This window comes from Corythoichthys intestinalis, chromosome 19 (genome assembly GCF_030265065.1).
Source record: "Corythoichthys intestinalis isolate RoL2023-P3 chromosome 19, ASM3026506v1, whole genome shotgun sequence".
NCBI lineage: Eukaryota > Metazoa > Chordata > Actinopteri > Syngnathiformes > Syngnathidae > Corythoichthys > Corythoichthys intestinalis.
The window spans coordinates 20,082,759-20,108,107 of record NC_080413.1 but is presented as its reverse complement, the minus strand read 5'-3'; the positions used below and the strand labels follow the sequence as shown (position 1 = coordinate 20,108,107).

Sequence of the window (25,349 nt, the reverse complement as noted above, 5' to 3'; positions counted from 1 at the left end):
CATGTATTCTAAGACTAAATTAGGACTTTTCTCCCATGGATCCACTCAAAGAGACAGCATTACAACACAATTTAGTCTCAAACATAGTGAGTATAACTACTCCTGGAACTAGTAAAAAAAAACAACAACATACGTCTGGGTTACATACAAAGCATTTTCCATTAGTTTTTGTTAGGTATTGTCTCATGTCATAAAGCTTTAGTGGCAAAACATTTTTCATCCGATGTCACATAGAATTTGACTTAAAAGTCCTAATAAGAAACTAGTTCTCTATGACTTAGGAGAAGGAAGATTGAGTACCCAAAACCAAGAAAAATCTGTTCTAAATCCCAAAGGTAAATATTGTTCATTTCACTGATGTGATTGATGTTCATCATTCCGATGTTCTTGAGATTCCTGAGACGTATTTATGTATGTACTTTCATGTCAGAAAGTTTCAAATTCAGAACATTAATGATATGTAAATAGAATTCTCACAAACCAAGGAAACCTAAATTCTGCTCATATTTTCAAAGGTACACAATTAAACCCCTCGAAGCCCATGTCACATTCCAAGGTACAGAAAGAACCTGTCATTCCAGACATTCCTAGTAATAGTTGCATGAAAATTATCACCTCACTCAAATGAAAAATCTGCGAAATAACGAATGAAATTTACTGCTGCTTTATGAACATTTCATTAAAACAGTCAGAATCATAAACCCAACAGTCAATATTAAAGCCAGTATAATCCTTCATCAAAAAAAAGCAATTGAGGTCAGAGACAAATAAAAATAGAAAGGAATACCTGTAATACAGGCTCATTTTCACATGCTTTTGCTCAATCTTACTGTACTGAGATGCTTTAGTTCTGTTGAGAGGGAATTTGATGCCGTTAATTTTCTGTTTTGAATGATCACTGGAATGAAATTCAAACAATCAGAAATGATATTTAAGGCCAGAAACTATTGTTTTCCTTGTGTTCAGGTGGGCTTGATGATGCTTGTCTAAAAATGTTCTGTTTTAACACGCGCCCTTGGACAATAAGATGAGTCACTCCAATCCTTCTTTACATGACCAAAAAGTGAAGTTGAGCGCAATATCTTGTCTGAAGGAGTGTCTTCAAAGTGCTATAAACCAGACAAACAGAAGTGACACAAGCAACACTAAAACTACAACTAAATCACAAACTTGTCCTCTCCAAACATCCCGTATTGAAAGATTTCAAAGGTTGGTGTTTTTAAAAGAAAGTTAAATGGTACATCAACATTCATGTCATGTCATTAACCATCTTATGTACGCGGATTATGTGGTGGTGCTCACCCTATGCCGTGCTGGCTTGCAGGAGCTACTCTCAATATGTTCCCAATTTAGTGATCATTTTGACATAAAAAATAACCAGGGGTGAAAGCGGGCCAGAACGGTCAGGAACGCAGTTCCGGTATAAGATCCAGGGCCAGAACGCAGTTCCCGTAGAAGATTCAGGGCCGGAATGCTGTTCCAGCATAAGATTCAGGGCCGGAATGCTGTTCCGGTACATGGTGCTTTGATTCCGAAAATATGACGGCAACTGTCAAAACGCTATGTAAAAAAAAAAAAAAAAATTCTAAGCTGCCACACATGCATTTTATCTTCAAGAAGAAAACAATCTACCAACATCAGATTTACATACACAAGTGTATTATTAACAAGCATGATAAAGTGCTTGTGTAGCGTAACCTGTTTCCACCAATATTTATTATTTATTTTATTCCACGGACGGCATGGAGGTTTCCTCAGCTGCTGCAGTTATCTGAGTCTAACGATGATGAGTCACGTCAAAGTGCGAATGCACGCAGCAAAGCAAAATGTCTGGACTCATTTATCTGTTCAATTGGCTGACATACTGACATGTGATCAGCAGAGATAGTTAGCTCTGATTGGTTCAAATGTGCATGTTTTCTGGAACAGTAAAAAAAAAAAGTCATTTTCGGAAACAGCAAAAAAAAAAAAGGTTGTTGAATTGATGTGACAAAAAAAAGGTCAATGCAACATAAAATGGATCAAATCTTTAAGAGCAACGAAAGAGTTGAGGAGGCTTATTTATCATATTTAGTTTTATTTGCCCTGATGGGGAGGTTCAGAACATCTTAGCTGTCAATTTGAACTTTGGACTTATATTTCTTCATTTATGTTAGGCTACATATTCATTTCCCTATGATTTAACATGTTTGCGTGATCTTCAAAATATATTCCATTTCACTCTGCGTAATATAAGTAATTTGTACTTATTTTTCTGAATGTACAGTGGGGAGAACAAGTATTTGATACTGTATCAAATACTTGTTCTCCCCACTGTATGTTACTTATATCTTCATCATTAAAAAAAGGAAATGTTTATATTACCTTCAATTTAAATATATATCCTATGTTTTTAAGTAGTTAAAATTGAGATTTGGCATTTAGTATGTGAGGAAATGAGGGAAAATAAAAATTAGGAGATGGAGGTTGGGGTTATTGCTGCAGGGAAAAGCAACATCATGATTGCACGTTCCAAACAAGACAGGCCGGCTATATTCCCTCAGTTCTTTCTGAGCAAAATAGCTCTAAATAGTTTCAATGAAGTTAAATATCTCGGCCACTTCATATCTGAAGACATGTCAGATTACGGTGATATTCTTCATCAATGTGGTACACTTTATGCACAGGCAAACATGCTTAAAAGAAGATTTTTTATGTGGTCCCTTCACATTAAGCACAAAACGTCTTACATCTTAACGAGAGCAAAACTGAATTTATTACTTTTGGCACACCTTCTATGATGAATGCCCTTGAGCCCAACTCTGGCGCTCCGGCTGACATTTTTAAGACACACGTTAAAAATCTCGGAGTGATATTCGATAGCAGGCTAACCTTTAAAAAGCAGATAAGTTCTGTTGTAAGAGCAAGTTTTTTCCAGCTCCGTCTCTTGGCCAAAGTGAAGCCTTTTCTTAGTCGCCACGATCTTGATCTCTTTATAAGTTGAAGGCAATGCACTTTATGTTGGTCTCCCCAAGTCCTCAATTTCTTGTCTGCAACTTGTTCAAAATGCTGCTGCTCGATTTTTAACAGGTACACCTAGACGTGAGCATATTACCCCCGTGCTGTCATCACTCCACTGGCTTCCAGTCCATTTTAGAATTGATTTCAAACTTTTACTGTTTGTTTTTAATTCTACTAATGGCCAGGCTCAATATATTTATCGGAAACTTTAACCTTCCAAAACTCTGGCAGGACTCTTCGTTCGACCAGCCAGCTTCTTTTACATGTTCTGAGGTCAAAACTTAAACAGTGGGGAGACCGATCTTATGCGGTTGCTGCCCCTAGGCTGTGTAATAGCCTTCCCCCTGGAATCTGCACCACTACAGATCTAGGTCTTTTAAAGTCTCGGTTAAAAACACCTTTTTAGACTAGCCTTTTATACAGATTAGGATAGCCTGGTTTTATTTGGTTTAGGGTTATTAATGTTTTTAGATTTTATCGGTTTTATTGTTTTATTTGCTGGACTTCTATCGCGGTGTGCTGTTTTTGTTTTATTTCTTTTTCCTTAATGTCATTGTATAATACTTTCCTGCCTTTTATTTATCTTGAGTAATGTTTTGTTGTACAGCACTTTGAGGGCCTTTCGGGTTTTTGTAAAGGGCTATATAAATACACTTGATTGATTGATTGATTTATTAAGACCTCACTGTTTAGGGCGTACTGCACAGTGTTTTACACTGCTCACCTGTGGTTAAGGTACACAGCTAAATCTATGCAGAGGCTAAATGTAGCTTACAATGATGCCCTGAGGCTGTTACTGCGTGTGCCTAGAGGGTACAGCGCCAGCCAATTATTTGTTAGCTCTGGGTTACCCACCTTTAAGACGCTTTTAAGAAAACTGATGTACAGCTTCATGTGTCGGCTAAATGAGTCTGGAAATAATGTTTTAATGAATTTGACAGACCCTACAAAGATTTAGAATTAGTTCAAGCCTGTGGCGCCATTGGCGCAAAAGCCTGTTTGTTGTGCACTGATAGCCAGTACTTCCTTGATGTTATGTTTTGTTTTTCTTTTCTTTCCTTTCCAGTCACTTTATTACTATGTCATTCTATGTATGATCATACTATGTATGATGCCTGCCTGAGACCATAGGACATGGTTCCAGTAATCCATGTGCTTTGTTGACATGTCTTCAACAAACTGTTTGCTGGCTTTCTTGTGTACCATCTTCAGAAGAGGCTTCCTCCTGGGGTGACAGCCATGCAAGCCAATTTGATGTAGAGTGTAGCGTATGGTCTGAGCACTACCAGGCTGACCCCCCACCTCTTCAATCTCTGCAGGAATGCTGACAGCACTCCTGTAATGGGTCACATGACATTTTGGAGGGAAAATGACAAGCAGTACTCAATTTGGACATTTACGGATGTACGTTTTTTCATAGGGGTGTACTCACTTTCGTTGCCAGGGGTTTAGATATTAATGGCTATATTTTGAGTTATTTTGAGGGGAAGATAAATTAACTATTATATGAGCTGCACACAGAATTTCAGTGTGTCAAAGTGTCATTTTGTCAGTGTTGTCCCATGAAAAGATGTCCCAGAATGCGAGGGGTGTACTCAATTTTGTGATACACTGTATTATCTATCTATTCATCAGGGAATCACTAACTTTTAGAAAGATTAGCTTTGATTTGTGGTTTTCTTCAACCATTTGGTTGTGATTTGTTCACAGCAAATTCCTGCATACAACCGTATGGCAGGATTTAAACGAATTTAAAAGACATTTGCTCTCAGATAATCGCATACATATCACAAAGCCTTAGAAATAAAACCTTCTCAAAACGATGTCTCATAGAATCAAGCTAATAGGTCTTACAGAGAAATATCACAAAGCTTTAGTAGTCAAACCGTTTCACGACGACGTCTCATAAAATTAGGCTAATAGGTCCTGCAGAGTAACTAGAACTGAGATTTTGTGATAAGAAAACATTGTAACTGCCTATAATAGACACAAGGGGAATGTTCTTCAGTTTACCTATGTATTTGCATTTAACTGTGTATGTAAAATATTAGCTGCAATGCCTTCCTGCCCGCCTGACTGTCTGCTTGCAGTGCAGTCGCGCGCCCAAATGATGTCATCTCCTATTAACAGTCTTCACTTCCGAACACAAAGCGCGCATGCCTTGTCTTCCACTCAGAGACGGGTGGAAGTAGATGTTTGGAAGAATGAAGACGTATTTGTCTGATCCGGACATAGCTGGGTGACAGCCCCCCCACCACCACCTTTAGAGAAAGCCTCACGCCTTGGGGCAAGAGAGTGACACACACACACTCTGCAAGGAGGAGTCATGGGTAAAGGGGAGGAGGTTGCACCGGCAAAGTGAGTGTAGAGTCGATCACAAACAGGTAGACAGAGGCTGCCTGAGACAGAGTAAAGAGAGAGAGAGGTATAGAGAGGGACAAGAGCCACCGGTTGCTCACACATACTCAAGCTCGCCATACAGCTTCACTTATGTGTGGCTCCTCTCAAGGCTTCGCAGTAAGTGCCTTACATCCTTTTTTTCGACTAATACCAATTAACATGCAATGTTCCCTACGGATGTAATGACCCTGTGTTTCCTTTTATGGTTTTGCATCACTCAAGCTGTGTATAGAGAGACAAAGGGCATCTTCATGACGTTACACGCGAGGTCACAGCTGTGCGCCTTTGAGTCATGTCTTGATTTTCACAATATGTTTTGTGCTGTGTCACCACTGGCATCCAAGGTTTCGGAGTGAGCTGTTAGGCTTGTGACACTCATTCCGATGCGCAAGCTTTTTTGACGGCAAAACGCGGTGAAAAGTTACTGCCATTTGCTCTTTATAGTTATTAAGGCGTGTAATATGATTTTACATATTTAGATTAATGTCTGAAATTGTGTGACTTTAGTTGATCCAAAGTTAGAGAGGTTAGATTTTATTGGCGTCCTTTAAACAAAATGACGACATTTATTTATTTTGCCAATGCAATACACGGATTTGCATTTGTTGTCATGAATTCATGTGGGTTGTGTACTGCATCATTAATTTATCCTTAATGTCTTACACTACTGTTTTTTTCTACTAAATTGAGTAACTTAAAAAGTAACTTTTTCCTTATCATTATCTTGTTCATGATTGGCTCGAAGAAATGAAATGGTTCCGTAGATATTGCTTTAAAGTAGTGTCTATTCTAGGGCTGCAGATATCGATTATTTTATGAGTGGATTAATCGTTGAACTAGTTAGTTCAAATAATCGAGTAATCGGATATGGAACATGAACAATTAAAATACCTGAGCTGAGCCTCAAACAGTATAAAAAAAATAAAAAAATAAATGAGGATCTATGCACAACAAAAGAACGATTGGCTAACTTACATAGCAAAAGTCCGCTAGCTTAAATGCTATAAAATGCTTTTTTTTTTTTTTTTTTTTTTTTAAACAATGCTCTTAACAAATGGTTCAGACACATACACCCACAACAGCTAAACACAGAATGCATGAAAAAAAAAAAAAAATAGTTCAAACAAAAACTTAGCTTATTTTGGCCTTAACAGGGAGCAGCTGGAGTCAGCCATGTGAAATGAGGCAGACTAGAGGGCAGTGTATCCACCCAAATCAATAAAACTAAATGCAAACACTTTCAAAACAAACCATCACAACACCACTTTAATTAAACGAATACTCGAAGCAGCAAAATTGAATTCGGATCTTTTTTTCTAATCGAATACTCGAGTTAATCGATTAATCGTTGCAGCACTAGTGCTTATGAATGTTTACATGCAGAGTCAGCGAATCTGAAATGTAATTATGTACTTACTATATATTTCAGCTGAAAATGAAACAAGTTTATTAATACTGTATATATGGTATAGAAATATTTTGTTTAAAAAATTGTCAGAAATTACTGGCTCACACAGTCATTAATTTCATGCTTTATTTGAATTGTAAAAATATTTTTATAATAGTGCCAAGATTGTTGGACTCAAAATAATTACGTGAAAATTGCCAATAATTCTTATTAGTATTTCTAAGGCCCATTGTGCACATAGCAACGTGATTGCAAAATCAACTTTTTTTTTAAAGATGTATCTTTACACCAATAAAGTGGTAAAACTTAAAATAGTCCAAAGAAAAGTTTGCTTACTATCTTATCTCCATCTGAGTGGCAACCTGATGAGCATGAGGAGGAAGCACTTATGAGAGGGCATATCCCAGCATTGTTTTTTTTTTTTTTTTTTTTTTTTAATCAAAGCTTCTTCTGTCTTCACTGTTTCATCCCATCAGTCGTGGGTTTGTTGGAAGTGGGGGGTGGGGCTGTGGTTGAGATATCTGTCTACAATCTTCATGTGAACTGGAGGGAGAGACAGTACACAAGAGAGGAAGAGAGCACAGAGCCTCATTTGGTCTAGAGGAAGTCTGCTCGATTCACTGAGAACTCTGGCTGGCTTCCTTGTGAAAGTGATGTTGCTGCAGGGGGAATGACGCGCACAGGAACCTCCCTTACAGCTCCGGGGTTTGTGACTGGGATTTTCACAGGATGTATGGGACAGTGGGGGCAGAGGGGCAGCCTGCATGAGGGGTCCGCTTTGAAGTTTGTTTGTCCGGTAGTAGCCGAGGCTGGGAAAGTAAGTGGCTGTTGCCTCCTCACTGTAATTTTAGCTCTATTACATCTTGTAAAATGCCTTCCATTGTCTCTTTGCTTAACGTGAAACTTGACCAAAGTTTTTTCTTTTTCAAATTTTATTGATATTACTCACTCATAAAGAGAGTAGCTTAATTACATGGCTATCCTAGGTGACCTATTTTAGTGGTCTTTATATTGGTAGCCCAAGCCTGTTTTATTTGAAGAATTTAGCCAATGTTGGTAACATTTACTTTACATTAAATTGGATTGTTAAGATTCTCACCATGTTGTCTCTAGATGCTGAAGATTAAAGAGAAAAATTAATAATGAATCAGTCACCAAGTGGAGTCATTTATACAGCCCTAAATCACCACGGGATCCCCAAAAGCTAGATTAAGTCACTGTGTCTTTTCAGAAAATAATTTGAGTAGATCTTTAGTAACTACAAAATAGTTTAACTGAATCTACCTCGATTATCTCATTAAAAAAATGTTTTCTCAATAAAATAAACGAAAACCTTACAGTTGTCACATTCATTACAAGGTAATTACAGCACTAACTAAGCAAGTGACATGTCATATAATGCTTTATTGTTGATTTACATGAATGAGTCTGGTGAATTGGGTAAAGCACATGACAACTTAATAGGATTTTTAACAAAAATGCCCTGTTATAGTAGATAACGGACATTTGTGTCACTTTAAAAGCTTGTATTGTTGAATGCTAATAAAATAAACCCACTGTCCTAACTTCTGACAGTATTTTCATCTGTTTTCAGCCATGTTCTTGTTCTTCTTTGTTGTTGTTTTTTTACCTCTACAACAATGTCACACTTTTACATACTTAACATCACACTTGTAACTCAGATAAATGTTAGTCTTGAGAAATAATCTTGCTGAAATCTTTCTTGCTGCAGGGCTCGTCCTCTGAGTGCAGCCCTGTCATGTTAACCTCTGAAGGGTCACCGCACAGGACAGAGGTCATGGCGGTTGCAATGGCAGAGTCTGTGGACGCAGACATGACATTGTGGAGTGAGGCCGACTTCGAGGAGAAGTGCACATACATCGTGAAGGACCAACCGCTGGAAGAAGTGTCTAAAAACAACAGAAAGACACGAGCCGAGAGGTCCTTGCCCAGGAACTTGGCGCTGAAACGCAGGCTAGGCTGCTTGCAGGTAAGGCAGTTCGTCCATCACTGAGTCATATCCCGACTTGTTTTGCACTACCTTGCGTCACTTCTGCATCCACTCATCCATCTCCAGGTGGGAAATACTTGACATGTTGTCTAATTTCAGCCTTCTGTATGTCAAGGCAAAGCTCGAGACAATTGCCAAGCCTCTCAGCACATTGCCCGGGGTGTGTGTGATTAGTAGCTACCTCGGATTCTCAACTCTTTTGTTCCAGTGCTAAATTACCCCATAAAGCAAAGTAGAGGCACCAAGGCTCCACCTTGTTGGGCAGCCACATCAGGCCATTTTACTTGCAAGTTGTTGTAAGGTGGTTTATGTTTAACCCCATTGCAAGAGATCATGATAGTAAGGTAGATGGTAAAAGATTAACCCCATGGATGATGCATAAAGAGGTGGCGTGCTTTGTCAGACAAGATCAGAGGATGCAGTCAAGATGCTAAAATACAACAGTGGCCCTCTGACAGTGAAGTCTGTCTGGGGTCTAGTTGACACCAAAGAGAAGGATCTGTTACAGCAGCCGGTGACACAAGAGAACCGCCATGGAGCTTACACCCTTACAGAGGTTTGAACGCCTGTCTCAAGGTGCTGTTGACTATAGTAAAAGAGGGGATGCCCGTGACACTTTATCCTCTCTTCTCTGCCCTGGAGGCTGGAGAGTGGTGCGTTTTACACCTGGATGTGACAGAACATGAGTAGTGGTGAAATTTTAATGCAGGGAAAGACAAGAAAGACTACATGGGTGATTGGTTTTTGAAATATTCAGAGTGAGTAAGGGGAGGAGCACAATCTGTCACTCTGTCTCTCCGGTAGATGTCTTATTGCCTTTTTTGTTGGGAGCATTACCATGTTACACTAGTCGGATATACAGTGGGGCAAATAAGTATTTAGTCAACCACCAATTGTGCAAATTCTCCTACTTGAAAAGATTTGAGAGGCCATGGGTGAACCTCAACCATGAGAGACAGAATGTGGGGAAAAAAAACAGAAAATCACATGGTTTGATTTTTAAAGAATTTATTTCCAAATTAGAGTGGAAAATAAGTATTTGGTCACCTACAAACAAGCGAGATTTCTGGCTGTCAAAGAGGTCTAGTTTCGTCTAATGAGATCTAACGAGGTTCCACTCGTTTCCTGTATTAATAGCACCTGTTTTAACTCATTATCGGTATAAAAGACACCTGTCCACAACCTCAGTCAATCACACTCCAAACTCCACTGTGGCCAAGACCAAAGAGCTGTCGGAGGACACCAGAGACACAATTGTGGACATGCACCAGGCTGGGAAGACTGAATCTGCAATAAGTAAAACGCTTGGTGTAAAGAAATCAACTGTGGCAGCAATTATTAGAAAATGGAAGACATATAAGACCACTGATAATCTCCCTGGATCTGGGGCTCCATGCAAGATCTCACCCCGTGGCGTCAAAATGATAACAAGAACGGTGAGCAAAAATCCCAGAACCACACAGGGTGGACCTAGTGAATGACCTACAGAGAGCTGGGACCACAGTAACAAAGGCTGCTATCAGTAACACAATGCGTCGCCAGGGACTCAAATCCTGCACTGCCAGACGTGTCCCTCTGCTGAAGAAAGTACACGGCCCGTCTGCCGTTCGCTAGAGAGCATTTGGATGATCCAGAAGAGGACTGGGAAAATGTGTTATGGTCAGATGAAACCAAAATAGAACTTTTTGGTAGAAACACAGGTTCTCGTGTTTGGAGGAGAAAGAATACTGAATTGCATCCGAAGAACACCATACCCACTGTGAAGCATGGGGGTGGAAACATCATGCTTTGGGGCTGTTTTTCTGCAAAGGGACCAGGATGACTGATCTTTGTAAAGGAAAGAATGAATGGGGCCATGTATCGAGAGATTTTGAGTGAAATCCCCTTCCATCAGCAAGGGCATTGAAGATGAGACGTGGCTGGGTCTTTCAGCATGACAATGATCCCAAACACACAGCCAGGGCAACAAAGGCGTGGCTTCGTAAGAAGCATTTCAAGGTTCTGAAGTGGCCTAGCCAGTCTCCAGATCTCAACCCCATAGAAAATCTGTGGAGGGAGTTGAAAGTCTGTGTTGCCCAACGACACCCCAAAACATAACCGCTCTGGAGGAGATCTGCATGAAGGAATGGGCAAAAATACCAGCAAAAGTGTGTGAAAAGCTTGTGAAGAGTTACAGAAAATGTTTGACCTCCGTTATTGCCAACAAAGGGTACATAACAAAATATTGAGATGAACTTTTGGTATTGACCAAATACTTACTTTCCACCATGATTTGCAAATAAATTCTTTAAAAATAAAGCAATGTGATTTTCTGGTTTTTTTTCCACATTCTGTCTCTCATAGTTGAGGTTTACCCATGTTGACAATTACAGGCCTCTCTAATATTTTCAAGTGGGAGAACTTGCACAATTAGTGGTTGACTAAATACTTATTTGCCCCACCATATGTGAACGGATCAACCAGGCCAATTGAAATGGAGTCATACGAACTCACCCATATTATTCAGTTAGAGATCAACAAACGACCTTGTGCAAATTGCAATTTTTTTGATGGGTTGTGAAGGCTTAAAAGCATATGACCACTGAGTGCTCCAAAATGTCAAATAAGCCCTTGAGCCACAGCAGTAGCTGGACTAATGTCTGTCTTTTTGGTTGTTCTTCCCTCTAATTAGGTTTTTTGACTCATCTGGATGCTTGCTTAAGCCTTCAATTTGTCAACTACTGTTCATCTGTTTTGGACAGGTGCTTGGAGTGACCAGCACGGAGTTGATACCAAAGGGGACGCGCTTTGGGCCTCTGGTGGGGGAAAGATACACCGACGAAATGCTGCTGAAAGACGCCAATAGAAAGTATTTTTGGAGGGTAAGCGAGCAACGCATAGTTTGTCATGAAAACCATTCACATCCTTTCGCTGAGACGTCTATGCGGCCGTGCTGTGGGACTGGTTAGCCGTTGTGGTTTTTGCCTCCTGTGAAGTTTCTGACATGGTTAGGGTCTGAATACACTCTAAATGTGACTGTCAGAGGTCACAGGCGCACAGCTGTTTGGTTTCAGTGACGCAGTGCTTCTCCTCTCACTGCGCTCGTCTCTGCCAGTAAATACGTCGTACATATTGTCCGCGCTTTTCCAGGGTACTGAACGCTTGCAGGCTGACGCAGTGAAAGGAAGTGGCTTTTGAGCCTGAGAACCGTGTGTTTCCAAATAAGCAGCATTTGGACAACTTTCATGACACATTCTCACGTTCCACCACAAGTTGCAAGTGAAACCATAAAAGCCTGAATTCATCATCTGTCTATCAAAGGGCACATATAGACAAAAATTCACACTACCTATGGGCAATGTCTTCAATTAAACTACCATCCACGTTCTTGAAATTTCGGGAGGAACAAGTTGTATGTAAAGATGACAACCATCATCCAGTCCAAAGAGAATGCAATGCAGTTAAATGTTTAATCTCCTATAAACAGTAATAGAATATAGGTGGGCAAATATAGTCTGAAAACAGAACCAAACTAAATCCTATTTGTATAATACTTTTGAACTTTGAATTTCCACAAATCATCAAATGAAGAATTGATGAGTCATCTATGATGCAGAAAATAAGATTGTACACAACACCACTCATTAAATAAACTTCCTGTGTTACTTTTTGACGTAAAGACAATTGGCGCCTCTCCGAGAGATTCTATCGCATTTACCATAAAAGCATCAGGCGGCCTGTGACTTCATAGTTTCGGGTTGAGAGCACGTCATAAAGCTGATTAGTCATTAGTGACTGAATGCGCATGTGACTGTATTGCTACTGCAGGTCTTCTCCCATGGGACTTTACACCACATCCTGGATGGTTTGAATGAAGAAAAGAGCAACTGGATGCGATACGTAAACCCTGCATGCGGCATCGACGAGCAGAACTTGATCGCGTGCCAGAGTGGTCTGGACATCTACTTCTACACCATTAAGCCTCTTCTTCCAGGCCAGGAGATGTTGGTGTGGTACTGCTCGGAACTAGCTCAGCGTTGTAACTACCCACCACTGGGGCAGCTAGCCATGGACTGTGCTGGTAAGTGGTTGTTAGTGGATTTTTGGGGGGGAACTTGGGAAACAAAATTTTAAGGTCAATGGTAAGGTCAACAGAATTGTCGCACAAACTAAAATGACTGAAAACTGTAAATGTAGTTAGTGGGCACGCCAAACCTGCAGTTGCAAGGCCATATCAATATACAATAGTGCAAAGAGTACCTAGTTTTACAAGAACATTTTAAACTAAACTTATAATTTAATCGTAATGTAGTTAAGAGTACGTACTTTTACAATACCACTTTTATGATTTTGTGCTTTCAGCTTATTAAGCTAAGCAGTCAATGGTATTATCTGCCTCTGAGAGATCCACGCCCGCCCTTTTACCCCACCTGTTTCATCTCGTTTGGTTATTATCATATACTGTAGCTATGGAAATCCGCTTCTTTCTAGACTACACACGTCCAAAGTCTGACCCGGGGGCCAAATGCGGCCCGTGGTCAAATTCCATCCGGCCCCCAGCCTTTGTCATAAAATCAATAAAGTCTGGCCCACACACAGATTTAATAAATTGGTCAGCAGTCCTGCTACCAGCATATGAAGTATCTTACACACTAAATGCTGCTCCTCATTTACCCACTAAAAGGCAGCAGCACTCTAAGCAACAAGAGTTTACTCCCAATTTTGTAAAATGACAATCAACAAAAAAAAAAGAAAGTTGACTGCGACGGCCGACGCTTGAAGGATAGGTGGAAATTGGACTATTTCTTCACTAAAATACGCAACAACAGTGTGCCTCATTTGCAATGAGACAGTTGCTATTTTTAAAGAGTTCAATGTGAGGCGATATTACCAAACAAGACATGCTGACATGTACGACAAGATTACAGGGAAGATACTTAGCAAGAAACTGAAGCAACTTGAAGCTAGTTTAATTTCACAGCAGCAGTATTTCGCAAGAGCCCAAGAGTCGAAAGAGAATGGCACAAAGGCTAGTTGCGAGATTGTTGAAATTCTTAACTGAAAAAAATAATAAAGCAAATGTGACACACAGAATGGCTTGCTAAAGTTTGTTTAAATATATTGTTCTACGTAAAGGATGTCAGCCAAGGTCGGCCCCCCCACATTTTTACCACACCAAGTCTGGCCCCCTTTGCAAAAAGTTTGAACACCCCTGTCCTAGACAATCGTGCCATGTTTGTAGTTCAACACAACGTAAAACAGTAAATTATATGTGGCGTATCAAAAGATTTTTCACAATAAAACCATTAAGAGTAGCATAGCATCAGTTGAGGGGTCTTGGTTTGCAATTGTTTGATTCAGCCACGTTTGGTTGCATTACTTGGATACATTGAAGAGCACACCGGACGGTGGCCATGTAAAGTGGGTTGCAAACACACTGACATTTGGGGTATGTTTTAGCTAGGGCTGTCAAACGATTAAAATTTTTAATCGAGTTAATTACAGCTTAAAAAGTAATTAATCGCAATTCAAACCATCTGTATAATATGCCATATTTGTTAGGTCCTCTTCCCCCTCCTTCTGAGACATGCCCACCTCCAGCAGGTGTGCATGTTTTTAGCTGATTGCAGGTCAGACGAGTGGAGCGGCCACAGCTGAGAGCAATGAACATCAGCCAGCTTTAAAAGCCCAGCAGACGCTCCACCTCGTCGCCCGATCAACTCGTCTGGTTTCGCCGTCAGTTGCTTCTCGCATTCTTTATATGATATCACTGATTCCCGGCTCACGATTATTTTGCTCTCGCCCCAGGTCCTGTCTTCTGCGCGCTCCTTGTCGGATTCTACGCCTGCCTCCTTCCGAGCTCCCACGCCTGTCTCCTCCCAAGCTCCCACGTCTCACGCCGGCTCACGAAGCAACCCCCATCCGCCACGTTATCTCTGGTGTCTGTAAATAAATATTACTCACCGCAACCACCGTGTGTCTGCACTTAGATCCCTCCTCGTCGCACACCCTAACAGTTTGATCGGGCCATAATGGATCTCGCAGACAAACCCACCGGCTCACCCACGTCACTCCGAGACCACCACCAAGCCATTGACTTCCTCTTCCATAAGGTAACGGACATTTCCCACTCACTCCAGGCCATACAAGCACAACTCTCCCCGCCTCCCCTTCGCCGCGCCGCCGCCTCGCCAAGCCACGTTCCCGTAACTAACCTGGTGTCATCAGCTGCAGACCGGGAGCCGCACGTTCCCGCACCGGCGCCTTACGATGGAAACCTCGGTACGTGTCGGGCTTTTTTGGTCCAATGCAGCCTTGTTTTCGAACTACAGCCGTCCATGTATCAAGGGGACCGTACAAAGATTGCTTACCTCATCGGCTGCCTTCGCGGAGCGGCTTTGGAATGGGCCTCTTCAATATGGGAGCAGAGTTCTTCCGTGTGTGTGTCGTACTCCCGCTTCACGAAGGAAATGCGCAAAATCTTCGATCATCCAGTCCGTGGCAAAGAGGCAGCCAAGCGGCTAATGTCCATTCGCCAGGGGCCTCGGAGCGTCGCCGAATTCTCGGTTGAGTTCAGGACGTTGGCCGCGGAAAGCCGGTTTAATGACGCGGCTCTCCAGGAAGTGTTCACCCGCGCCTTGAACGAATCCCTCAAGGATGAATTGGCCACACGGGACGAGCCCAGTTCCTTGGAAAACCTGGTTCTTTTGGCAATAAATATTGACAATCGCTTACGCGAGCGAGAAAGACAACGCAGAGAAGAGCTGGACGCCACACGCAAAATCTTCCCTGCCCTTCCACTACCACCGCCACTTCCTGCCCAGGCAGCTGACACTGTGCAGGCGAAGTCGCCCCCTTCTGACAAAACTGAGCCAATGCAGTTGGGCCGCACAAGGCTGTCCCCGGAGGAGCGCACACGCAGGTATAAGGCTCAGTTATGCATTTACTGCGGTGAGGGAGGGCACTTTATTCGTGGCTGTCCGGTGCGTCCGGGAAATGGCTCGCCAATAGAGGAAGGACTATTGGTGAGCCACATGTCTCACAATTCTTCACGCAGACTCCAGCTCACAGCCACCCTCTCCAGGAAGGGCCAGTCTCACACAGTCACCGCCCTAGTCGATTGTGGTTCGGACGAAAATTTTATTGATGAAGGCCTGGCAAACCAGTTGGGGCTGTGCACGCACCCACTTCCTGCCCCGTTAAGGACCACAGCACTGGACGGACAGCCCCTGTTTAACGTGAACCGACGGACTGAGGCCGTCGACGTCATCCTGTCAGGCAACCACCGAGAGGTGAGCTCCTTTTTGGTTTTTAGTAGTCCTCGAACACCGCTCGTCCTTGGTCTCCCATGGCTTAAAACTCATAACCCCTCCATAGACTGGACACACCCTAAGGTAACTGCATGGAGTGACTACTGCCATACTCACTGTCTTAAATCTGCTCTAGTGCTGTCCGGTCCGGTCCGGGAATTGGGGCCGCCCGACCTGTCTGCGGTGCCGGAGTGCTACCATGACCTTGGGCAGGTATTTAGTAAGGATCACGCGCTGTCGCTTCCTCCCCACCGTCCTTACGACTGCGCCATCAACCTTCTTCCTGGAGCGACTCTCCCCAAGGGTCGTCTTTATAACATCTCGCTTCCAGAGAGGGAGGCGATGAAGTCGTACATCACAGAGTCCTTAGCCTCGGGTATTATTCGCCCGTCCTCCTCCCCCGTTGGTGCGGGGTTCTTTTTTGTGGGTAAAAAAGACGGAGGCCTAAGACCCTGCATAGACTTCCGTGGCCTGAATGAGATCACCGTTAAAAACAAATACCCTCTTCCGCTGATGGATTCCGCGTTCACCCCCCTCCAGGGCGCTACGATTTTCACGAAGCTAGACCTACGTAGTGCCTACCACCTCGTCCGTGTTAAGGAGGGCGATGAGTGGAAGACTGCCTTCAACACACCCATCGGTCATTATGAATATTTGGTTATGCCATTTGGGCTCACAAATGCCCCTGCTGTCTTCCAGAATTTGGTTAATGATGTACTCGGTGACATGATTAATAAGTTTGTGGTGGTCTACTTGGACGATATTCTGGTGTTCTCTCCCACACCACACGAGCATGAGAACCATGTTCGTCTAGTGCTCCAGCGGCTCCTTGAGAACAGACTGTATGTAAAGGCTGAAAAATGTGAGTTTCATGTTCCAGAAACTGCCTTCCTTGGCTACATTGTGGGGCGTGGGAAGCTGCGGATGGACCCGGCAAAAGTGACTGCTGTTCTGGACTGGCCTCGCCCCTCTGACAGGAAGCAACTACAACGCTTTCTCGGTTTCGCCAACTTTTATAGGAGATTCATTCGCAATTACAGCCGGATCGCAGCACCCCTCACGGCCCTCACCTCCACCGCAAAACCGTTCCTCTGGTCCGACGTTGCAGACGCCGCTTTCAGCGAACTCAAGAGTCGTTTCACCTCAGACCCCGTGCTGGTCCACCCCGACCCGTCACTCCAGTTCATTGTGGAGGTTGATGCCTCGGAGTCGGGCGTGGGCGCGGTGCTCTCCCAACGCCAGCCCACTGATGGCAAAATCCACCCATGTGCCTTTTTCTCCCGCAGGCTCTCACCCGCTGAACGCAATTACAGTATCGGGGACAGAGAGCTCCTAGCAGTAAAATTGGCTCTGGAAGAATGGCGTCACCACCTGGAAGGCACACCACAGCCATTCCTCGTGCTCACGGACCATAAGAACCTAGAGTACCTCAAGGCGGCTAGGAGACTGAATCCACGACAGGCCAGGTGGGCTTTGTTTTTCTGCCGTTTTGATTTTGCTCTTTCTTACATCCCAGGCTCCAAAAACACCAAGCCCGACGCCCTGTCTCGTCAGTTCCAAAGCATTGAACCTAAGGAGGAACCCGCGCCGATTATTCCTCAAACCCGCTTCCTGGCCTCCGTGGAATGGGAGATCGAACGCAAAGTAAAGGATTCCCATGGTGAGCACCCAGATCCTCGAGCCGGTCCCCAGTCTAACCTGTTTGTGCCCCAGGGTCTCCGTTCCCAGGTCTTGGAGTGGGCTCACTCATCCCGGCTGTTCTGCCACCCCGGCATCCGTAGGACATTGGCTGTACTACGCCAGCGGTTCTGGTGGCCCTCCATGCCAGAAGATACTAGATCCTATGTCCTAGCCTGTATGGTATGTGCGCGCAGCAAAACATCAACCAAGCCCAGCTCTGGACTCCTTCGCCCACTACCTGTCCCAAGCCGACCCTGGTCCCACATAGCCCTGGATTTCGTCACCGGTTTGCCCCCCTCCAAAGGAAACACTGTAATCCTCACTATAGTGGATAGATTCTCCAAAGCCGCTCATTTCATTCCCCTTCGTAAACTTCCGTCAGCCACGGAAACTACAACCCTGCTCACTAACCATGTCTTCCGTTTGCATGGCATCCCGACAGATATAGTCTCCGACAGGGGACCCCAGTTTACTTCTCAGGTCTGGAGGGCTTTCTGTGCGGCACTAGGCGTGGGAGTGAGCCTCTCCTCCGGTTACCACCCACAGACAAATGGCCAGTGTGAGCGTGCAAACCAGCAACTCGAGGCGGCCCTCCGGTGCACCACTCAAGCTCACCCCAACACTTGGAGTGACCAGTTACCCTGGATTGAATACGCGCACAACGTCCTGCCGAATGCCTCATCGGGTATGTCACCTTTTATGTGTTCTTTGGGTTACCAACCCCCGTTGTTCCCCTCCCAGGAAAGTGAGATAGCCGTCCCGTCTGTCCAAGGCCACATCGACCGTTGCTCCAGAGTCTGGGAACAAGCGCGCGCCGCTCTCCTCCGCGCCTCTGAGAGGTCCCGTACCCAGTCCGATCGTCGCCGCTCGCCCGCACCGATTTACACTGTCGGCCAAAAGGTGTGGCTCTCTTCCAAGTCCTTGCCCTTGAAGACAGGGTCCGTGAAGCTCACCCCCCGGTTCGTTGGCCCCTTTGAGATCACGAAGGTGGTAAACCCCAACGCAGTGCGTCTCCGGCTCCCTGCACATTACCGGGTCCACCCCACGTTCCATGTCTCCCTCGTGAAACCGGTCTCCACTAGTCCCTTGGCCCCCCCTGTTCCGCCCCCTCCGCCGCCTCTGTCGGTCGACGGGGGTCCAGCCTTCCGGGTGGAGCGGCTTCTGGATGTCCGCCGCCGTGGCCGTGGGCTCCAGTACCTAGTTGACTGGGAGGGCTATGGCCCGGAAGAGCGGTCCTGGATCCCTGCCCGGTGGGTGCTGTCGCGGGCGCTCATCCGGGACTTCCACCGTGCCCATCCTGGGCGTCTCCGTCGGGCGCCTGGTGTCGCCCGTAGGGGGGGGGGTCCTGTTAGGTCCTCTTCCCCCTCCTTCTGAGACATGCCCACCTCCAGCAGGTGTGCATGTTTTTAGCTGATTGCAGGTCAGACGAGTGGAGCGGCCACAGCTGAGAGCAATGAACATCAGCCAGCTTTAAAAGCCCAGCAGACGCTCCACCTCGTCGCCCGATCAACTCGTCTGGTTTCGCCGTCAGTTGCTTCTCGCATTCTTTATATGATATCACTGATTCCCGGCTCACGATTATTTTGCTCTCGCCCCAGGTCCTGTCTTCTGCGCGCTCCTTGTCGGATTCTACGCCTGCCTCCTTCCGAGCTCCCACGCCTGTCTCCTCCCAAGCTCCCACGTCTCACGCCGGCTCACGAAGCAACCCCCATCCGCCACGTTATCTCTGGTGTCTGTAAATAAATATTACTCACCGCAACCACCGTGTGTCTGCACTTAGATCCCTCCTCGTCGCACACCCTAACAATATTTTTCTGTAAATTATTGTTGGAATGAAAAGATAAGACACAAGACGGATATATACATTCAACATACAGTACATAAACATTGTATTTGTTTATTATAACAATAAATCAACAAGATGGCATTAACATTATTAACATTCTCTTAAAGCTATCCATGGATAGAAAAACTTGTAGTTCTTAAAAGATAAATGTTAGTACAAGTTATAGAAATTTTATATTAAAACCCCTCTTAATGTTTTCGTTTTATTAAAATTTTTAAAATTTTCAATCAAAAAATAAACTAGTAGCTCGCCATTGTTGATGTCAATAATTTCACCATGCTCACTCCCCAAACCCATAAAATCATTTGGACCCAAGCGCCAGCAGAGGGCGCCAAACAACAAAAAACAAGTAACAAGTAACAAACGGACATTACACTGCTGTCAGTTTAATCTGTTTGAACGGGGCATGTGCGTTAATTGCGTCAAATATTTTAACGTTATTGATTTTAAAAAATTAATTACCGCCCGTTAACGCGATAATTTTGACAGCCCTAGTTTTAGCATTTCAAAACCTTACACTCCAAAGCAGCAAAAAAGCCATGAAAATATTAACTTCTTTCTAAATGTAATTATGCCACTACAATAGCGTTTCATAATGAAATTTCAGTTTAAATTGTGAACTATTCTTGTACCCATACGTCAGTGAGATATGATACTCCCAATCAAACAAGTGGCCGAGTGACAGGCGTTATTGTTTGGGTGTTTTAGAGGTGGCTAGTCACGCCCACAGACCTTTTGTTAACTGGGGACAAAAAAAGAGAGTAGACCCAATGAATGAAGGGCCCGATCCCAGGTGTAGCCATAGTCCTCGTAGGTAAGACGAGACCAATTTCTGGTCTTGTGTCAGTTTCTTCTTGAACGCCACATAGAAACACAGCTGTCATCTCGTTACCTGACAAAGCATGTGCCTCTCCATTCATAAACACAAAGAGTGCACATGCTTCCAGAGTGAAAGGCATCCATACAAAATGCTCAATGATTCACACACACATATTGACAAACGTAGGGTCCCCTGAGCTGTTGACAGCATACTGGCACGACTCCTCTTATTTATTCGGCTCTTGAGGAGGAGGAGAAGTAGGAAGCGCTCCAGTGACTACTTGAACTTCCTGACAGGGCAACCTGCTGACAGACTGATGTCTCACTGAGTGTCGGCTGTTTATTTGCCCTGGGTTGGAGGCGAGGAGGGGGTCGCACGGGGGAAATAGTAGATAAGGGTTGCACTGTGTGTTTGTGTGGGCTAAATATGTTAAAGAATAATAGGTGAAAAACACAGGAAGGGTGGGTTAGCAAAGAGGTGCTACTCATGCGCACATAATGCGTGACATGGACAGGGTGAATTGCTTTAGAACAGGGGTAGCCAACGTCGGTCCTCGACGGCCCCTATCCAGCTTGTTTTCCATGTCTCCCTCCTCCAACACACTTGACTCAAATAATCAGGATCATTATCAGGCTCCTGCAGAGCTTACTGATGAGCTGATCATTTGATTAAGGTGTTTTAAGGGAGGGAGACATGGAAAACAAGCTGGATGGGGGCCCTCGAGGACCGGAGTTGGCTACCCCTGCTTTAGAACATGTTTGTTTTAGAATGGCAAGTATCTTTAAGAATATGGGAAGGGACTGTTCTATTGAGACATTTTAGCTAGGGGAGTCTAACTGTTGCAGCCAAATGGGACAGTGATCCAATATGTACAGCAGATTGAACCATTTAAAGGCTTTCTATATTGACACACAATATCACCACTTACAGGACTGGAGTGGAACAGTAATAGGAACTTTCAACTTATTCGTTTACCATTTAAATGCTGTAGATGATCAGGATTGCTTTGCCTTGTTAGTGCTCTGTATTTGACTGAATCCTATTGGATTTTAAATGAAATATGCTGCGAACCCAGAACCTTAACTGCGTCTAAATAGGCAGATGAATCCTGACCAATGTTTCTTTTGGCCAACAGAGCACCATCAATTACAGAAGAAGATAACAGAGAAACGAGGACACAGCGTGACAGAGATACTCAGAAAAGAACCCCCAAAACCTCTTACTAGCATTCACCAACAAATGGACAGTTCTTCATCTCAGGGTAACCCCTCAGTTTTCCCAACAGTCTACCCAATTCAGCCACCTTCTGAATCTGTCCATAGATATGCAGCTCTGCCACCTCTACCACCTTGTAGTCCTCCGGCTGCCAAAAAAACTGCTTTAAGTATCCACATTCCTCCTAATTTGCACTTCAGTTTCCAGCACAGCCCAGGCCATGTTCTAGCCAAACCTTACCCAGAACTCTCAGTACACGATCGGGTTTATCCTACCTTTAGGCACGCTCCGTATTTCCTTCCCCACTACTCAACTTGCCCTGACAGAATTCTACCTCACCCATACTTGTCGTACCCTGATCGACTAAAACCCTACCTGACACTCTCCACTCATTTAATGCCTTTTGATGGCTATGCAAACCTACCCCATTCAAGAAACAAGAACTTTGCACTTGCACTAACAAATACCAAAGAAGACCTCATTACTTCTGCAACTGAGGATACCAAAAATGAAAACAACCTCACATCTCGAAGCGACGATCTCAAGATTATTTCCAAGCATCCAGAGGATGCAGACCTCCCTTTACCATCAACATCCAGCGTCACATCTGTGTTCACCAACCAATGCAAAGCGCAGCCCTCGTTCTTGCCTGGAGGATGTTCTCCACCACTGGGTACGGCGGCTTCATTCGACCATGTCCCCTCAAAACCTACAACGCCCTTGCAAAGCAACACCACACATGCAATGGACCTCAGGAAAGGCAAACGAGAGGACCATGTGACTGGCTACAAGACCTTGTCGTACCCACTCACCAGGCAGAATGGGAAAATCCGGTACGAGTGCAATATCTGCAGGAAGGTCTTTGGCCAACTCTCAAACCTCAAGGTATGAAAATACATGATGAATTAGGAGTGAATGATATCATTTGGAGGACGAAAACATGAACTGTTGTCCTCAGGTCCACCTGCGAGTGCACAGTGGCGAGCGCCCCTTCAGATGCCAAACCTGCAACAAGAACTTTACACAGCTGGCCCATCTGCAAAAACACTACCTAGTTCACACTGGGGAGAAGCCCCATGAATGCAAGGTGAGTTTTCTAATTAGCCCATTTTTGTGATACAATATGTCAATAAGCATAGTGTAAAAATTGGAAGTGGAAATTACATAATCTTGTTTTGATGTAGGTATGCCACAAGCGATTCAGCAGCACTAGTAATTTAAAGACCCACCAAAGGTTGCACTCCGGCGAGAGGCCTTACCAGTGCAAAATGTGCCCAGCCCGGTTTACTCAGTTCATCCACCTGAAGCTCCACAAACGTCTCCACACTGGGGAGCGTCCATACCGGTGTCCCTGCTGCCCCTGTGCCTACTTCCACCAGTGTAGCCTTCAGGTACATCTTCGGGGCTTCTGCCCTCTCTCACCCTCTCCTCCGCACAATCACTCCTCCGAGGAACTCCACAAGGTCAACTCAGAGATCGAAAGGTTCGACCTGAGCGAAGCGGCCGAGCAGCTCGAAGCCATGGCGGCAGAGGCCAAGATGGACAAAAGGGATGTGCTTGACCTCATACAAAGGATGGACAGTCGAACCTTCAACCAGCAGGACAGTGCTACGGGGGTCTCTGAACTCTTTGATTCAGTAAAGAAAGTTTCATTTATGCAAATTCTCCACGGATCTCATCTACCTCTGCATCCCAGCACCATCAAGCGGGAGTCAGGCTGCATGTCAGAGTCTGAAGACGGCTTTGGTAATCCAGCCATATAATCCTTACAGGTCAACTCAGCAGCTGTCTGGTTATGCCCCATCTGAGGTAAAGCCTCATCTATAAAGAACTCTTGCACGTGAAGAATTGAGACTCCACCAGCACAGCCTGGCACTCTGTTAGTTTCATGTATATAATGTTACTAATTTATTAAATTGTTCACATTCATCTGTATAAACAGGGTTTTGACATTAGACATCACTGTATTCTTATGTCAGCCAAATGTGCGGTTTTGCATAAAGACAGCTTTTATTCTTTGCTGTTACAAAATAAGATGTGTGTGTTATGTCTTCCAATTAAAGATAAAAATAAAGCATAAGTATGACTGTGAAGAGGAAGCCTCCATTGTTTTTGAAGTAGTGGCCTTTTGTGAAAAAGCTCTGTTGACGTACGGGGTAGTAGACATAGATAAACTTCCTGTTATGGGCTGAACAGACATATGTACAACATGCGTCAAACCTTGAGCAGGGCTGGCCCAGGCCATTTGGGGGCCCTAAGCAAAATAATGCCAAGGGGCCCATATTTTTGGCCCACCATTTCGTCACAGTGTACTGTGAAACCCATACATGCAATCCAACCTATACTGTATGTCCATATTTTGTATATTAATTAGATTTTGTTGCACTGCATTCTTCAAACTTCTCACCCCAAATGATTGTCAGTACTTACAGCAGATAACGCCAAACCTTTTTCTAAAAGAAGAAAGAAAGAAGGAAGAACGTTTATTTTTTAAGCTTGTAATCAAAAATCAAAACTCACAAAAGTCAAATAAAGCAAACTGTAGTAAACAAAATAGAATATAAATTAAACAATTTCCAGATTTCCCCCTATCTGGGCCCCCTAGTGGTCAGGGGCCCTAAGCAGCTGCATAGTCTGCGTATAGGCTGGGCCGGCCCTGACCTTGAGCCCGCTAACTACCTTTCAATATGAATGTGCAGCTAGCTTCAGGCTCACTATCACCTCTTCTGGCGACTAGGAATTTGTTTGGTGTAAGGAGGCATCATTTATTGGTACAAATACATTGTAAATACATGTAATATATGTACTGTATGTCAGTATACCAGTATTATAAAATATATATACAAATTATGTGTATATGGCGGAAAACACAGACAAGACTGAAAAAGCAGTTTCTGTTCTTGCACTCCTCTTTAAAAGAAACTGCTGTATTTTATTTTAAGCCAAAACAACTGTTGTGTTTGAACGAACAATATGTCTATATGCTGCCATAGCAGATTCATGGCGCATGAAGCCCCCGAACTATTTTAATTTGTCCGTTTTACCCTGAAAACCCCCGTTTACAGACGTCGCGCAACCGCTTTTGTTTCAACCCAGCCATCAAATGAAGGTAATTAATTATATTTATCATTCACAATGTCTGTCATTTTTAGCTTAGAATCATTAATTGATGTCTAATATTTTGTTTTGAAAAAAAAAAAAGACTTAAAAAATTATTCACTCGCATATTTTAAACTTTTAAACAAATTACGTCACAATGAAAAAAATGGCGTCTGTAAAAAAGTCACGGATATCTACCTCCTATCGCTTAATTGTATTTTTTTTGTTTTTTTTTGTTACTGTCGCATTTTCTCCGATATGTTAGATGATAAATAATCGATCCAAACAAAGAAAATTTGAAAAAAAAAAAAAAGTTCAAAAGGGTAAATATATGAAAAAGAACATCTGGACCACTCCTTGATGTCTGCGATTTCTGCATCGCGACCCTTGTTATATTACCATGTTTCACCCGTAAAATCCCCCAAAAATCCACCTGTGTCCATTCACAGCTGTGGCTTGACACTCAGTGATACATGCAACATGGAGTTTTTGGATCGAAACAAGATAAGTACGCGATAATATCTCGTTATAGTCATGGCGTCTGTAATTCTGCTCTCGCGTGTTCTCACCTCCAGATAGGG

At 43.8% G+C, this 25,349-nt stretch overlaps 1 protein-coding gene across 3 annotated transcripts; it reads left to right on the top strand.

Annotated features, from left to right (window-relative positions):
* The first annotated feature begins 210 nt into the window (after nucleotides 1-210).
* Nucleotides 211-23,995, top strand: prdm1c (PR domain containing 1c, with ZNF domain). Of its 3 annotated transcripts, none has more exons than XM_057822678.1 (7): nucleotides 211-335; nucleotides 8,541-8,798; nucleotides 11,561-11,680; nucleotides 12,627-12,879; nucleotides 21,590-22,554; nucleotides 22,628-22,756; nucleotides 22,854-23,991. In XM_057822678.1, the coding sequence occupies exons 2-7, from the start codon at nucleotides 8,568-8,570 to the stop codon at nucleotides 23,430-23,432; spliced, it is 2,277 nt and encodes a 758-aa protein (XP_057678661.1). In that variant the 5' UTR covers nucleotides 211-335; nucleotides 8,541-8,567; the 3' UTR covers nucleotides 23,433-23,991. The 3 variants fall into 3 exon arrangements, with proteins under 3 accessions (XP_057678661.1, XP_057678659.1, XP_057678658.1); XM_057822676.1 differs by lacking the exon at nucleotides 211-335 and adding an exon at nucleotides 5,351-5,517 and having other exon boundaries at nucleotides 22,854-23,990; XM_057822675.1 differs by lacking the exon at nucleotides 211-335 and adding an exon at nucleotides 7,330-7,625 and having other exon boundaries at nucleotides 22,854-23,995.
* Nucleotides 23,996-25,349: the final 1,354 nt, after the last annotated feature.

Bases quoted from the DNA above. Each gene is read 5' to 3' on its own strand.
- prdm1c (XM_057822675.1), top strand. From the start codon at position 7,479: ATGACGCGCACAGGAACCTCCCTTACAGCTCCGGGGTTTGTGACTGGG. The intron at 8,799-11,560 runs GTAAGGCAGTTC...TGTTTTGGACAG, and splicing joins GCAGGCTAGGCTGCTTGCAG to GTGCTTGGAGTGACCAGCAC. The intron at 22,555-22,627 runs GTATGAAAATAC...TGTTGTCCTCAG, and splicing joins GCCAACTCTCAAACCTCAAG to GTCCACCTGCGAGTGCACAG.